This window comes from Triplophysa dalaica, chromosome 6 (genome assembly GCF_015846415.1).
Source record: "Triplophysa dalaica isolate WHDGS20190420 chromosome 6, ASM1584641v1, whole genome shotgun sequence".
NCBI lineage: Eukaryota > Metazoa > Chordata > Actinopteri > Cypriniformes > Nemacheilidae > Triplophysa > Triplophysa dalaica.
This window is the reverse complement of record NC_079547.1, coordinates 8,015,613-8,031,627: the sequence shown is the minus strand read 5'-3', so window position 1 is coordinate 8,031,627 and position 16,015 is coordinate 8,015,613. Positions and strand designations below refer to the sequence as shown.

Genomic DNA, 16,015 nt, shown 5'->3' with positions numbered 1-16,015 from the left:
CCTACTGGCAAGATCTGCTAGTTGCAGCCGTGGAGGACCTCCCTTAGTGTGTTGAGGCAGTTTTCCCTCATCACAGATTTATTGGATATGATAGTAATTCCAATGCCTTTACATTAAGATCATTACGATGTAGATCAAAGGTATAATAAACATCGATGAATATGGCTAGATGCCGCTACACGTTGGTCGTCCGCCATATCGGTACATTGCGAACAATAAAGAACCAGAACAGAGGGTGGCGATAATGCGCCTTAACCTCGGTGAACCAAAAAACACAAAAACCGAAAAAAAGAAGAACAAAAAATATGCGGCGGGTAAGTGTCGTTAAAACAATGCAACTTTATCAAATAATGCGGAGTACGATTTTAATCAGGACTCCTCCGAATCTTTGTCTAACATGTCCGTTTAACGGCCGGAAAACCAGGCATAAATGTGTGCATGCGCATGTCCCCAGTGTACATATAACACGTTTTGGTGAATTTTCAGATAAGATGAAGGTAAAAATAAAGCAGTGGAATGGTGTGGCATCCTGGTTGTGGGTAGCCAACGACGAAAACTGTGGCATCTGCCGAGCACCTTTCAATGGCTGTTGCCCAGACTGTGCGTAAATTACATTTTACCTTTGACTGAAACAATTTTACTGTGGATTTGTTTTCATGAAATCCACATACATACTGTTTTTGATCCATACTATACCCAATATAGTTATGATTCATTGAATCTTATGTGTGTTTATTATTCTACAAAAAAATCTACTCTGGTTTAATCAGGCAAGGTCCCAGGAGATGACTGCCCACTCGTCTGGGGTCAGTGTTCGCACTGTTTCCACATGCACTGCATCCTGAAGTGGCTGAACTCGCAGCAGGTGCAGCAGCAGTGCCCCATGTGCCGTCAGGAGTGGAAATTTAAAGAGTGAGGATACATACCAGGCAACATTTCGATTTGTTACTGTGAACTTTATAAACTCAAGATTAATGGATATTCTTTTTTTTATTTAGGGGTGACACTTCATGAGGAGATTAAATAAGTGCTTGATCAAACGGGTGCTGTTGTGTATTATGTGTTTGTAAAAACTTTGAATGAAAAGTCCTACAAAATAAAAAAACATTTGAAAATTACAGTTTTGTGCTTAAATAGTTAATCTTAGAACTTACAAATAGTCCTATTATTGGCACACTTGGTAAATTGAGGCTATTTGTTTTATAAAAGCTTGTGTGTTCATAGTGGAGAACAGTTTGCTAAACTAGAAATTTGTGGGCTAACATACACCTCATAAAGACCCCAGTACCAGAATGGGAAGCAAAGGACTTTCATTGGTTTTGCTCTAATCCAGGGCATTAATCTTCAGATTCAGCATTAACTGTCTGACAAAATAACTTTATTCTCAAAAAACAGTACAAGAGTTTATACTCATATTGTTTCAAATGTATTCTCAAAATAACACAACTTTAATAGAAAATAGTAAACTTGTGTCAAGTGTGTAAATGCTAATCTGTGTCTGACAATATAATTTATTTATTTTACATAAAAAAATAGATTTTTACAACGTTTCTGCATAATATTTGTTTGTGCTTGAATATGTACAGCTGTGCAATTTGAACATGCTGTCTTTTTGTCTTCACACTTGACGTTTGAAGTTAACGTGTTGGTTAATTTCACGCTAACCAACAGAATCCTGTGTTATGCGTTTCATGTTTCACACTGCTGAAACTAAATAAATGACCAGGGGTTAAGAGATAGCCATGGGTATTCGTAACCTGACATCTCACACTGTACGTTACTAAACACTGGGTTAATGTTCTTTTTTTGCAGTGTCAACAAATATTTTTGGATAAATACTGCAGTGACAAACTGACTAAATAAAAACAGTGTGTGTTGTCGCTTTAAATAAATGAATACCTCACTATTATGTTTTTGAGAAAAACATGACACCTTGAAAATACTTTTTTGCTATTTAAAGCCTCTCAAGACGTTATTCACTCAATAAGTTAACTAAATGACCGTTTCGGTTGAAATCTTGAGTAAATCAGGGCTTGGGCCCTAAAACAAAAATAAACAATAGGTCCCTTCATACATTCAATACTTATATAATTCTAATAACTTCTAATAAACATAGTAGGTCAGTAAAAAAAGGTAAAAGTTGAAAGTGCTTCTGTTATCAGCAAACTGGATTGTGTTATCCTCAGAGGTGGTTCCTAGACCAATGGATTTATCTTCTTCACCTAAAAAATAAATAGACTGCATTTGTAAAAATTTGAAAAAGGTAATGATATTTACAGAAAAAAACTTGCTTGGAATAAAATGTAAGTGCTCATACAGATCCATAAATATTTGGACAGAGGCACATTTTTTGTTATTTTAGCTGTGTTTCGAAATGTATTTCAAGTTATATATTGAATATTTTAAAGTGCACACTTTTCTTAAAGATTAGCTGAAGGTTTTAGGAATTACAGCTCTTTAATATGTTGCTCCCCCCTTTTTCAAGGGAGTAATTGGACATTCAAACCAAAAGCTCTTTAATTCACAGGTATGGGCTTTTCCTTAAATTATTTCTTCATAAATTAAACACGTTAAAGGTCTGGAGTTGAGGTCTAGTTGCAGTGAACCTACATCATTTGGTTCAGGGAGATCTCCATGCATGTAAAACAGACCATAGTCAGATTTCAAAATCACAACAAATCCATCAGAAAGATGCCAGGAACATCAAGAGTTGCCTGTCAACAATTTTGTATATTCTGAGAAGAGAAAAAACACACCGGTGAGCTCAGCAACAAAATCCTGGATGTCTCTATAAAAGTGGTGGATGACGACATTATCCTCTCCATGATAAAGAAAAAACTCTTCATAACCTCCAGACAAGTAAGGAACACTCTCCAGGATGTGAAGTTATCAATGAATAAACGATTAAGAGGAGACAAGGACAACTATAGAGGGTTCAAATCAAGGTGCAAAAGCCTCAAGAATAGGGGTAGATTTGAATTCTAAAATAGCCAAACAAGCTCTAACAAAACATGAGCTGACAACATCTTCAGTAAAATCGTGTTAAGGCAGTGTGTTTTCATTTCCATGTATGGCTTCTTAAGGCACTGGGTCAATAGTGTTTTTTGGAAGATGTAACAGAAGATCGAAGCATCCAGATAATTCTTCACTTGTCTGGACGTTGTGAAGGGGTTTTTCTTTATTAATGAATGAATGAAACGCCACTTGCTTTTACATAGAGTCATTCAAGGCATGCATTTTGATCACACAGAGACCATCTCAGTGACTCAGCGTGCTTTTATAGAGGGTCCTATTTGTTTTCCTGTAGCTCAGTGGTAAGAGCATTGCGTTAACAACGGGTTTTAATTAAACCTGTATAATTTTTCTTTACAGTGAATCAGACATATCAAAATATATCTCATCCATCCTCACATCAATAACAGGCACCGTGTATTACATCAGAGCAGATGCTTTCCCTTACATACTCTTACAAATGGTAGTTTTCTATGGAGGATAAGAAATGACTTACTAAAGTGTGTAAATAAATTGCATCAAGAAATGAATAAATACAGACAAATGCAGAAATAAAGTGATAAAGGAAATAAACAATTCATTTAGATATGCAGCCAATCCTCCCCAAAACTGCTCTGAGTAGGGTTCAAACCGATGATCACTCTGACACGAGAGTCTGTCACACTAAGTGTCCTATACACAAGAGTGACAACATAAGATTTATTTTGTTTCAATCATTTACTGATTATATTTTTGGTTGGTTGGTACATTTATCATTTTACTAATTTAAATTAGTAATTTAAGTCATTTACACATTCATTTACAAATCACATTTGTAAATCCACTGTTTGCAGAACGGAAAATGTTCCTCACTCTCATGTGCTTTGTGCCACAATGATGCTTTTTTTTGGTGCCGTTGCCATGGTGAATCGTAATATCGGAGCTCCATTCATCATGGCTCGTCGTAGTTGTGGTGGAAGTGGATACACAAGGCAAGTCTACCCAGAGTTGATAGAACTAAATGATCAGCTGTTCCAAAAACAAAAACTCAAAGTTTTGCAACTCGGTTTTAAAAAACTCAGAGTTCATATTTTAACTCTGTGTTGGTTGAACCTCCTTATTGAAATGGGCCCCTTCGATCTTGCTGATAGATCTGTTAGATCAACCTAACTATTGTCTGTTTCACATGCATGGAGATCTCCCTGAACCAAATGATGTGAGTTCACAGAAACAGCTTCAAGATGCAAACACCACACGTAGAATCAATCTCAAAAGAAGAAAATATTTAATGAAAAGCTTAAACCTGCGAATAAAACGCTTTTATCCAACTCTCCAATAACTTGAAAAAGGGGGAAGCTACATATAAAGAGCTGCAATTCCTAAACCCTTCAGCGAATCTGGATGTAATCTCGCCATCAAGATTGTCTGCGCGGCGTCAAGATTGGCTGCACTGCAGCTTGTTACTCCTGCCATAGTGAAGTTAAAGTGTGTCTGTTTGTGCACAGCATTTCAGTGATGGATGTTATATAAACGGTTGATATTATGCTGGATTTGGAGATCGTTTGAGACTGATAGATGGCGCGATCCCAGTTCTAAAAGATGCCGGACAAACTAAGTCATATGACTGTGCTTTGTTGGCAATCGGCACCTACGTGCATAATTCTGTGCTCGTTCTGTTGTCTGTGTGTGTGTATATACATACATTTTTCCATGCTGTTAATATCAACTTACAGAATTTGATAGAAAATGAACAGTGACACAGTAAGTTTCTTTAAGTGCTGTAATTGTTTGTGTGATCAGATTATGACTGTTGTGACAGAACCAAATCATCTCTGCTGCATAGTTGCATTTCTCCAGTTGTCAAATATGTTAATACGATTACTCCTATTTCTGGCGCTATGGCTTTTCTGCACTGTCTTGGAGATGTTAGCGTGTCTCTAATAGAATCAGTCACAAACATGAACCCTGCATGATCTAATGTGTTGTGTCTTATTTACTCACTGTCATTCAAGTTAATTTAATATAGCTCTTTAACATTTTGCATTGCATCAAACCAGCTGTACAAGAAAACCAAAACAAAAAAAAACTAAAGTTGAACAAACACAAAAAACGAAATCAGATAAACCTTTAAGGAGATATGTTACTTGTCATGCATTGCAACTTTTCGTGTTTTGTCCATTTTTCTCTGCTGCTAAGAAACTCTTAAGTCTCTTAAAAGTCCTCCTCGCTACTCCTAAAATCTTAAAATTTCCCCTTAAAATTAAAGAAAAAAAGTAATTCATAAGGCATCTTAACCCTTAAAAGAGCTCTTAAGGTCAATATTTTTAGGAGTAGCGAGGAGGACTTTTGAGACATTTCTAAGAGTTTCTTTAGCAGTTAAGAAAATGGACGAAACACGAAAAGTGAGAAGAAATGTGTTGCAATGCATGACATGCAATTTTTTTGTGTGTGTTTGTTCAACTTTGGTTTTCGTGTATAGCTGCTTAGATGCAATGCAAATTGTAAATGTGCTATAAAAATAAATTACATTGAATTGAATGACAGTGAGTTAATAAGGCACAACATATAACATCGTGTAGGGTTCATGTTTGATACCGATCCTATTGACACGGCAACATCTCAAAGACAGCGCAGAAATGTCATAACGCCAGAAATAGAAGAAATCACTACATTAACATATTTAGTAAATGGAGAAATGCAGGTAGAGAGCAGAGAAGATTTGGTTCTATCACAACCTTCTATGGGGATCACACGAACAATTACAGCACTTACAGAAACGTATTGTGTCAATGTTCATTTTCTATCAAATACGTTGACATAACAGCATGGTAAATAAAAAATATATGTGTGTGTGCGTGCGTGAGTGAGTGAGTGAGTGAGTATGGTAAAATTGAAAACAATGACATGTGCAATTTCAAACTGATGACCCTATACTTAAAAGCTCTTTTTTCCTTCTTGGCGAACCAACCAATCACAGTCTTCAAAAGGCATAGCAACGGGGTCTGCACCGCCTCCTCACTAAGATAAAAGTATTTTCCTCTCTCAAGAGTTGCTCTCAGATTGATCCTGAATCACTTTTAAGTTAAGACACCTACATAGAAGTTTTTAAGCTAAATTAAGAGCTTTCTTAGAGGATTCTTAGAAGCTTTAATACGCCCCCTGACCTTTAAATAAAACATGTAATGCTTTCACATTAATGTCATAAGCCCCTATGTCAAAGCTTGAGTCTAATATCAAGAAGATATGAGACACTTTATGCTTCAATTTGTTTGTCTTCAATCAACACTCACCTCCTTGCCAAAGTACTTCTCAATTAAGCTGAGAGCAGCTTTGTTGACCATCTCATTCTCATGTGTCTGCAGAGCTTCAATCCTGTCCAATCCACCACACTCCTCTATCATTAGACACAATCTTTCTGCTTCTCCAGTCTTATCTGCTGCCTAAAAATCAGCATAGTGATAATTTAACAAATATGATTATTAATAGAAAATACTGTTAGACAATTTCAGTTGAGTATCTAAGATGTATGTGTGACAGACTGTACTAAATGATACCTGATTTATTTGTGGTTGCCAAAAATTTGAGCTTTAATTATCCCCAAGATCCTATCATGAACCCGTTCATTGACACTACACCAAAGTTGTGTACCAAAGACAAAAATCAGTGTGAACGAAGTACACAAATTAAAAACTTGAGTAAATACCATAATAAAATATTATTCCTATAAAAAGGTTAAATACTCCTTTTTAGTTCTTGATTTTTCTTACACATAAAAGTAAAAGTACCAGTGTTTATTTTGCAACTGCAAATATTCAATTGAAGTGGGGGTACTGCTGAGGTTTACTGCTAGATGTGTTTGATCAGCTAATGTCAGATAGTCACAAGCTCTTTTTATACTTTTCTTGGAAAACCCACAGACAGACCAAAATAGTGACCAATATTAATGTTGAAAAATATGTTATAGCACCTGTATTACCCTTTTGATAAATACAGTTTTATACTTCTACTGTAGTATTCATAGAGCATACCATGAAAATATTGGAAATGCCATCCAGGACAACCAAGATCATCTTGATATCTTTGGCTGACAGTAAGTCGAGTAATGGCACAATAACATTACACTGAATAAGATACCCAATCTGATCCACTGTTCCACCACTTGTGTAGTTTGTAATTGCCCATACTGCCTCCTTCTGTGTCTTGAAGTCTCCCTGAACAGAAAATTAGCTAAATTAAAATCAAGTCTTAAAAGAATTGAAATGAGCACAGTGTCCCACTCTGTTCAAGTAGTTTTGTCGTCTAACCTGTGTTAGGAGCTCCACAAGCGGAGGCACTAGGCCTGCATTGATAACCTGCTGAATCTGTGCGTCTTTTCCAGCAGTGATGTTAGACAGAGTCCATGCTGCCTCCTTCTGAATGCTGAGTTTATGATAACGCAGTAACAAAGGGAAAGCAGCCAAAGCACCAGCATTTAACACACTGTGGGTCTGCTCATCTGTACCTGTCACTATATTACCCACCGCCCTTAGTGATGGAGTCTGGGAACAAGAAAACTAGAAATGTAAAAATAAACAGTAAATTCATCACAATAGCTTTTCGATTTTATGTATAAGTAAACCTACCACAATTTCAGTATCCCCACAACTTAGAAGTTGCACCAAACGAGGCACAAGACCAGCACGAACAACCAGCTCAATCCGCTCATTTTGGCCATCAGTTAGGTATGAAACTGCCCAGCATGTGTCAGAAAGCACTTCTCTGTCACTGTGGTGAAGCAAACGGAGCAGTACAGGCAGCATCTGCTTAACTGCAGGCATTGGCGGGGCACGGTCTTTATTTCGGCACAGGTTAGAGAGAGTCCAAGTGGCATTCCTCAGGTAGGTGGGCTGAAATTAATAAATGAAAGAAGAATTCACTACAAATGAAAACATGCAGAGAAACTACAGTGCCTATAAAATAAAGTGTTCCGTTAGCTGAACTGGTACAGCGTAGTCTTAACAACACAAAGGTCATATGTTCAGTTATATGGAAACAATAAACAACAAAAGCCCTTGGCATCATGAATAAACTGTCATGTATGAAACTTACTGTAAAAATAGACAAGTCAGGGATGCTAAGATGTGACAGAAGGTGAAAAATGCCACCATGCTTGATTATTTCATCTCTGTATGCTGCTCTATCACCTAAAAAAAGTCCAGTATGAAAAACTTCTATCAGGGCACTCACAAATACAAAAAACAAAAATCACAATTTTTTCATTTCTGAACACCCTGCAGTCCAGACAATTATAAAACACCTTTTCATACCTGTTATGTTCCCAAGTGCCCAAATGGCCTGTTCACTGATGTGAGGATGAGGAGAGGAAATCAGACTAATGAAAGCTGGGATTGCACCTCCGTCGACTACAGCTTTTGTCTGCTCAGTGGTCCCAGATGCGATATTATTCAGAGCCCAAGCAGCCTCAAATTGAATGGCAGGACACTCAGACAATTCCAGCAAACTCACAAATTTAGCAACAAGGCCAGCATCCACAATCTGGTCCACTGGAGGATTCTTTACTCGTGATAAAAGCTTCCTGTGGACATCAATACAACACGGCTGTTAAGATAACCACAGCCTGAGCATAATTTTACCAAGAGGTAAAACGGCAGGATTTATAATTGATCTAGGTATGTTTAGGTGGGACCTTTTATAGAGATGTTTAAAGGCTGCATTTCTTTAATTAGATGTGCAGTCTCCTACCTTGCTGCATATGTGGCTTGTAACTGATACTCCATAGTTTGGCTGTTTATACCCCATACAATATCCTTGAGAGTCCAATGCTATCAGAATGTAGCAAAATAAGAATCATTTAGACTCTTAAATTATTTGCCATCATTTACTATACCGTTATCTAGAGTGACTTGTGGTACTGGCATTGCGGTAACAGTCCCTGAGTGTGAAGTAAGGATACATCAACCTACTCTCCAGATAATTAATGTCCGCCTTCATACAACAACTGTAGCTTCAACTGTACCTGTGCATTCTGACTGTGTTCTTGCGATGGTGAGACGGCATCATCTGAAACACAGCTCACATTTCTCCTTTTAAATATCTGATCATCTTTTTTCGCCTTTCGGAGCTCCGCGTTGAACTCGAATCTTCTTCGTCTTAATTTCTGCAGATAAAAGGAAACACTATCCTCCACCAATTCTAATAAATATGTTCTGCACAAGTAGACTGTATAGATAGAGAACTTACATTAGCGTCTATTCCTTTATTTTTAAACTGATTAAAACGGATGACATTGTCACTCCCGGAAGTCATTTTTTTCTGTTGAAAACAATACAATAAAATAATTTGATCAGATATTTAATTCACTGTAATTTACGTAATAATGGACAGAAAGAACAAAAACGTTCATTTTACACACCAACGACGATACAGACTGCTAAAACAGAGTACTTGACAGCCAATCGGTTTAGAAGTATTGTTTGCAAATTACGTTAACTCAAGATATAGGAAGAAGCAGTTCCTCGTGCTCGTAACATTGATGACGCAGAAATGGGCGGTACTACAAACACGCTGCCCATCGGACACTCCCTACTTCCTACGTGGAACTTCTCTCGCGGTGTCTGAACTTACCGGCTGCAATGCAACTTCAAGGAGACGCTTATCGTTACATTACATCCAAGATGCTCCGCGCCAGAACATAGGAATTGCGACTGTGGTCTTTGGGAGTTGTGTAAAACGTAAAAAAACGCTGAAATATAGGACGAAATAATATCTTCTGCAAGCACACAACATGCGTGTTCGAGGCATGTGTCAAAGGCGATTAGCAAGTGTTCGGGACAATCTGCTCTCGCGGTACTGACGTCGTTCTACGATCGGTCTGCGCATCGCGGCATTTAGCCAAACACGTATTGACAGCAACAGCTAAAAACACATTGCCATGGTTTCTATAGAAACCACAAAACCTCGCGGTACTTGATAATACCTAACACCCAGAGCTCAGAGTTGTAGAAAGACTAATCGTCCTAGATAACATAGTGACACGTAGATGACAATCCACTCAATATTTTAAATTAAATAACAACACAGGTTAGATCATCAAAGCGAGTTGTTTCGCATACCTCTGCGTAACGACCCAGTGGCCTAATGGATAAGGCATCAGCCTCCGGAGCTGGGGATTGTGGGTTCGAGTCCCATCTGGGTCGAAACTAGAGAGCAGTTTTTTGTTTAATTGCATTCGTAAGGAAGGGTTTCATATTAAAGGAAGTAAACATTACAAATTCTATACAGTATCTCAAAATGTAAAGATGGTTGTCTACAGTGTGGATTTACCCTTGAAGAGAATTATTAGAGAACGGTTATGATCTGGTTTTAATCTTGTGTACGCAACAATAAGGATCAGTTAAGCCAGCTGTTGCTTACGTTGGAGTCGTTAAAAATCTGATCATTAAGAATATATGTCAATATTATTTGTGCATTAGGTCCGATTTTGGAAATAAAGTTCTCACTATTGACCACATGGGGGCAGTCAAAAAAATTACCCATACTCAACAAAAGACATTCGAGAGGAGAGTGTGGACGTGGGAAATGCTGTATACAATATTACTTTATAATTGCATGCAATTTATTAGCACCGATTTATTATACTAAGCAACTGAGTGCATGGGGAACTGAGTTATTAAACTAATAAAAACGATATATTAACAGGTTATTAGTAATATTCATATCTCCATCATTGTTTACTGCTACTACTACAAATAATAATAATTATCATGAATTAAGGAAATGTCCGGTTCTGTGAAAAATCAAAAAACATTTGTTATCGAACAGGCCCGGTTCCTGCTGTTTTTTATGAGGTCTGTGTGCGTGCACTGCGCCTAAACTACCACCTGCAGTATAAATTGGGGTGTTTGAGATGGAAGGAGATTTATTTCTGAAGCGGGAAGATGGAGATTTCGGTCATTACTGACGGTCAATAGGTAAAATCTAGCCTATAAGCAAGCAAATAATAGCTGTTTGTTAACATCACAAAATAAGACTGCAAAAACACCCGTTATAATAAATAAATCAGACTTTACTGCACAATTACTTTTACATGCTCTTTATAATAAACTCAATAGAAGTTTGCAGTGCGCGTAAAATTCCTTAGCACAGTATTTTGCTTACACCAAAGCATGTAGCATGCTTCTCTGCTACAAACCAAATCCGCGAAGAGTGGCGTTGCTTAGAGCCAATACAAAAATATTTCAATATTTGGTGTTATTTTTATTTTCATCGGCTGGGCAAGACAGACGTCTGCCCATGCCTGGAGCCGGCCCTGTTATCGAAAAAGAAAGCAGCTGACAGGTGCCCTATAATGCCATGTTTTTGGCAGGGGCGGCTCGTCCATTAGGGCGATTGGGGCATACTTGCCAACCTAGTTACTAAGTAATTAGTTACTGTAATTTAATTACTTTTCCCTTGAAAAAGTAAAGTAAGGGATTACTCTCATGTTTTCTGTAATTTAAATACAGTTACTTTTGATGTAATTAAACTAAATACATGCGTGTGCAATACTGTAATTGACATCAAAATTCAAAGTCTTACTTTAAAATCTGTGCTTTAATGTATAATTCTAACATTTGTAATACTTTGGTCAGTTAATCATATTATTATTTAATGAATTCAATAAGCCGTTTCATGTCTGTCCTTGAATCACTTAACTAATCAAGGTTGATGTAGGATATAGAAAGTAATTTGTAATGAGTAACTAAATACTTTTTGCACAGAGTAATTTGGACAGTAATCTAATTACACTATTGAATATGTAATGAGTAACTAGTAATTAATTACTTTTTCAGAGTAACTTATCCAACACTGGTCGTATAGTAAAATAAATAAAACCTCAAAAACTAAACAATTTGATTTATCTCAAACAATTTATCAAACAATAAAGTAATGTTTCTTTAATTTGGTAATTTGCGCGCGCGCACACTCTCACTCATTTGACTCTCCCTCTCACGCGCATTTGCTCCTCGTGCAGACTCGTTCTTTCTCGTGCACACTCGCCCCCTCTCGCCCGTATTCGCCCCCGTTCGCGCGCATTCACTCCCTCTCGCACGCCTTCACTCCCTCTCGCGCGCGTTGTCTTCCTCTCTTTGCATTCGCTTTACTTTTGTCAATTTACGTGCCTCATATGAAACGGCGCCCAGAGACGGATGGTATAGCAATATTGTTGTCCGGGTGGAAATCGGGAGAAATTCGGGAGAAAGGTGGGCCCGGGAGATTTTCGGGAGGGGCTTTGAAATTCGGGAGTCTCCCGGAAAAATCGGGAGGGTTGGCATGTATGGATTGGGGTGATGCACCACCAAAGTTGGAAAACAAAGGATGTTTCTGTCACATTAAACCTTTTATTTATATTTTTTTTGCAAATGTGAACTTTATTATATTCATTAAAAATATACATAAATATTTCTTTATTATATAATATTAGGGATCTACCGATATTTACATTTTGACCGATAACCGATCATTCTTTAACATTGGGAGCCAATATCCGGTTTATTGGCGGATAAACAGTATCTAAATATTAATATAAAATTCCTTTAGACTGAAACAAAAGGCAAAAAGTTGACAACTGCTTATATTTTAAAACATTCACCGAGGAAAACAAGGTAAGCATTTGTTCTCTTTCTTCCCCTGAAAGTCATGTACCAGCCTACTTTACACTAGTTAACGAGTGATATAGTCATCATTCCTATGCCCTACTCCCTTTGAAGGGCAGAGCATTTGAGTTTAGACTTGGGAGTGCACAGGGCATGTGGGTGCCATTATACAGAAGTTTGAAATTGACTTGGCAAAGCGTGCGACTGGAATGTAATTTCCTCGTTATCTTCAGTTTGCATGTTCCCGTGACAACGAAGCATTATGTCCTTCAGCAGATCTCACTGTTTTAATGGCATAATTTAAGCATAAACCTAACTGTTTGCAAATAAACATATATTTTATATTTAAAAATACATAAACACTAATATATTGTGGCCAACAAAGTAAGGACACAAACACGGTAGCTATAGCAACAGGCGCTGGACCGTGATTTATTCACAAACAGTCGTGTAGAAACTGTCAGTCCGATTGTGTGTGAATCTTCTGGTGCGCTTCGGGATGTACGGTGCAGATAGTGGTGAGGGTGTTGTCTGCTGGTCGTCAGCCGCTGGTCTCTATAAAATGTATAAAAAGTCATAAAGTTAATCAATCTTTCGTTGGGAGTCATAACTAACCCTCTTCTTCTGTTCCCCACCTTTTATACGGCCTGTGAATGGGGAACAGGCGCTGACGACCGAATGGTGTGCGGCCCGCACAGATATCCTTCGTCTCCATGGCGGAATTGGTTTCCATGGCGTAATGGGAGACTCGCCACAAAATATACAACTTTTTTAAATATAAAATGTATTGTGTATTTGCAAACAGTTTTAAGCTTAACTTATGCCATTACATCTGCTGATTGAGACTGTTGATGCTGCGTTGTCACGGGAACATCTCAAGATAATGAGGAAAGTAGGAAGCTCCCTTTGCCAAGTGTATTTCAAACATCTACATAGTGGCATGCAAATGCGATGTTCCGACAGTTACACCATACTGTATTCTCTGGCTTCAAAACAGGTACCAGCCCATTCGGAGTGTTTAACTGGTTCTATGATGTTTTTTTTTTGTAATAATTGTTCTAATTTAGCTTTCACTTTTGTCTTCATTGTATAAGGAATGGTCTGGCTTTAAAAAAAACTTTGGCACAGCTTCCTTATCTACATAAATCTTTGCTGGTGACCCATTTCTGCCACATACTAGTCCATCACAAAGTGTTTCTGTTCATTTGTCACCATAATTGCAATCATGAGCTAGTTTCCAATGTACTTCCACATAATCCAACACTGTTTCTCCCTCTTCTCTCGATCTTGAGTTAAATTTAAATCGTTGCACGATTTCACTGGGTTTTGGGTTGAAATGTTCTTTTAATAATTCCACTAATTCCTGAAATGATTTAGCTTGTGGTTTAACTGGACTAAATAAATTCCTTAGTAAACTGTATGTTTATTTATGCTACAGCGCATGGCTAACTCAGGTGTGTTTAGGTTGGGGTTAAAATAGCCAATGTTTGGGAATATTTCAAATGCATAACTTCTAAATGAATTTTCGTTCTTTATTGTGTTTCTATATTATTTAAATGTTACCTGTTCTAAAGAAAATATAAAAGTATCTGAAACCTTTATAATTTGATGTGTATGTTATTACTTAAAAGGTTTAAAGGGAAAGTTCACTCAAATCACTTGTTTACCTTTATGTCATTTCAAGCACAAATGCTTGTCATGAAATACAGATTATATAGCATTTGTATAAAAATATTGACCATGAGTTAACTTTAATCCTGATGCTGATAATCATAAAAAGGCAGACTGGTTGTACGATTGCTATTGTTATTAGAATGCTCATTTATAGATCAAGGATATCTTTTTTTTCTAAGATCCTACCCTGGTTGTCTCTTCATATGGCCTGAAGCCCAGTATTGATTGCAAAATCTGCACCTCTTCTGTGGCCATCACTCCTTTCTGACGAAACATAAAAATGTGCATATAACCAGGGTGGAAAACTGGCTACATTATAACACCGAGGCGTTCCTCCTCTGCTGGGCCGCTTTAAAATGGGGGCATAAATCAACAGAATACCCACTTCTCCAGGCACCACTACACCACTGACTTCACCCAACATAAATACTAAAGTGGTTGTTACCATTACATATTGTAATGCAGGTAAGTAATTACTCCGCAATCTTCCTAGGATGGATTGAACTTGGTAGTGGATGGGGTACCACAGTACAAGCACAGACCCTGGGTCATCCTCCTCTGCCGAACCAATGGTGGGCCAAGGGCAGAGCCTTGAATTTGATGCGAGCGACTATAGGGAGCCAATGTAACTAAATGAAGAGAGGAGTGACGTGTGCTCTCTTCGGTTCATTGAAGACCACTCTTGCCGCTGCATTCTGGATCTTCTGTAGAGCTTTGGTTGTGCAAGCTGGAAGTCCAGCTAGTAGCGCATTGCAATAGTCCAGTCTGGACAGGACATGAACATGGACTAGGATTTGGGTAGCATGCTCGGACAGGAAAATCTAATTTACCTATTGTTGTAGAGGATGAATCTATAGGACCTGATGTATTCAGATGACCTTGTCTATACCAGATGCAATGTGAAATGTTCGAAAACATATAAATTATACATTTTTTGTACCCATTGAGCTTGTCAGGTATCATTTCGTTACTGTAGACATACATTCTAAAAAACATGGAAAAGATTGTCAACCTTACATCCTACAAAATGTCATCTGAACACATACTATATTTTCCGCTTTAGATTTGGACAAAGAAATTTGTATATTTTTTAAATAAATCATTTTTGTGATCTCTTACCTGTTCACTAGATAAAGCCATTACTGCAATCCTTTTAGATGCCGGATACAAGTCTTAAAATCCCAGTCGATATTAACTTCAGCTTTACAGGAAGCTGTCACTTTCCCATTTTGAGCTCAAGTTACTTTGTTTTTTTACAACTGGTGATTTCTTTTTCTCAGGCAATTTTAAATTAAAATAGTATTGTCCAAGCAAAAGGCATTACCGCTAGAATCCAATAAGGAACTATGGCCCATATGGACAAGGTAGGAGGTCAAAATTATCGCCATCAGCCAATATATTTTTATAATCTGATTTTTTTCTGTCCAGCCACTATATAGGGCACTAGCATTTTGATATAGCCAGTCGGATGTAAAGCCAGCCTTTGACAGAGTAAAATAACCACAGCAGAATGGGTAATTGTGGTGAATGAGCTACAAATATTGTGTGGCAAGAACTAATAAAACCTTTACATTTTCAAAATTTATATTTTTATGAAACAATTATTTACTAGCCACAAGTTATACAAGCACAAATAACACTTAGGATCTTTATGATAATGTGGATATAACATATGATATGGAGTGAAATTAAATGCTTCATTATGTAAGGTCTTT

The 16,015-nt window shown here is 37.5% G+C and overlaps 2 protein-coding genes and 1 non-coding gene across 5 annotated transcripts; 2 read left to right on the top strand and 1 right to left on the bottom strand.

Moving 5' to 3' along the window:
• Positions 1-15: 15 nt before the first annotated feature.
• Positions 16-1,118, top strand: anapc11 (APC11 anaphase promoting complex subunit 11 homolog (yeast)). The gene is made up of 4 exons (XM_056750326.1): positions 16-314; positions 487-600; positions 771-912; positions 999-1,118. The coding sequence occupies exons 1-4, from the start codon at positions 170-172 to the stop codon at positions 1,012-1,014; spliced, it is 417 nt and encodes a 138-aa protein (XP_056606304.1). The 5' UTR covers positions 16-169; the 3' UTR covers positions 1,015-1,118.
• A 238-nt stretch (positions 1,119-1,356) lies between these two features.
• Positions 1,357-9,895, bottom strand: LOC130424554 (importin subunit alpha-1-like). Of its 3 annotated transcripts, none has more exons than XM_056750324.1 (11): positions 9,616-9,895; positions 9,232-9,303; positions 9,008-9,148; positions 8,734-8,813; positions 8,298-8,566; positions 8,080-8,174; positions 7,614-7,877; positions 7,296-7,529; positions 7,020-7,202; positions 6,282-6,431; positions 1,357-2,222 (listed from the first exon to the last, which is right to left on the bottom strand). In XM_056750324.1, the coding sequence occupies exons 2-11, from the start codon at positions 9,295-9,297 to the stop codon at positions 2,196-2,198; spliced, it is 1,509 nt and encodes a 502-aa protein (XP_056606302.1). In that variant the 5' UTR covers positions 9,298-9,303; positions 9,616-9,895; the 3' UTR covers positions 1,357-2,195. The 3 variants fall into 3 exon arrangements, with proteins under 3 accessions (XP_056606302.1, XP_056606301.1, XP_056606303.1); XM_056750323.1 differs by lacking the exon at positions 9,616-9,895 and adding an exon at positions 9,404-9,538; XM_056750325.1 differs by lacking the exons at positions 8,734-8,813; positions 9,616-9,895.
• A 219-nt stretch (positions 9,896-10,114) lies between these two features.
• On the top strand, positions 10,115-10,187 carry trnar-ccg (transfer RNA arginine (anticodon CCG)). Its single transcript has one exon. It is a non-coding gene; the product is annotated as a tRNA-Arg (tRNA).
• The last annotated feature ends 5,828 nt before the right edge of the window (positions 10,188-16,015 follow it).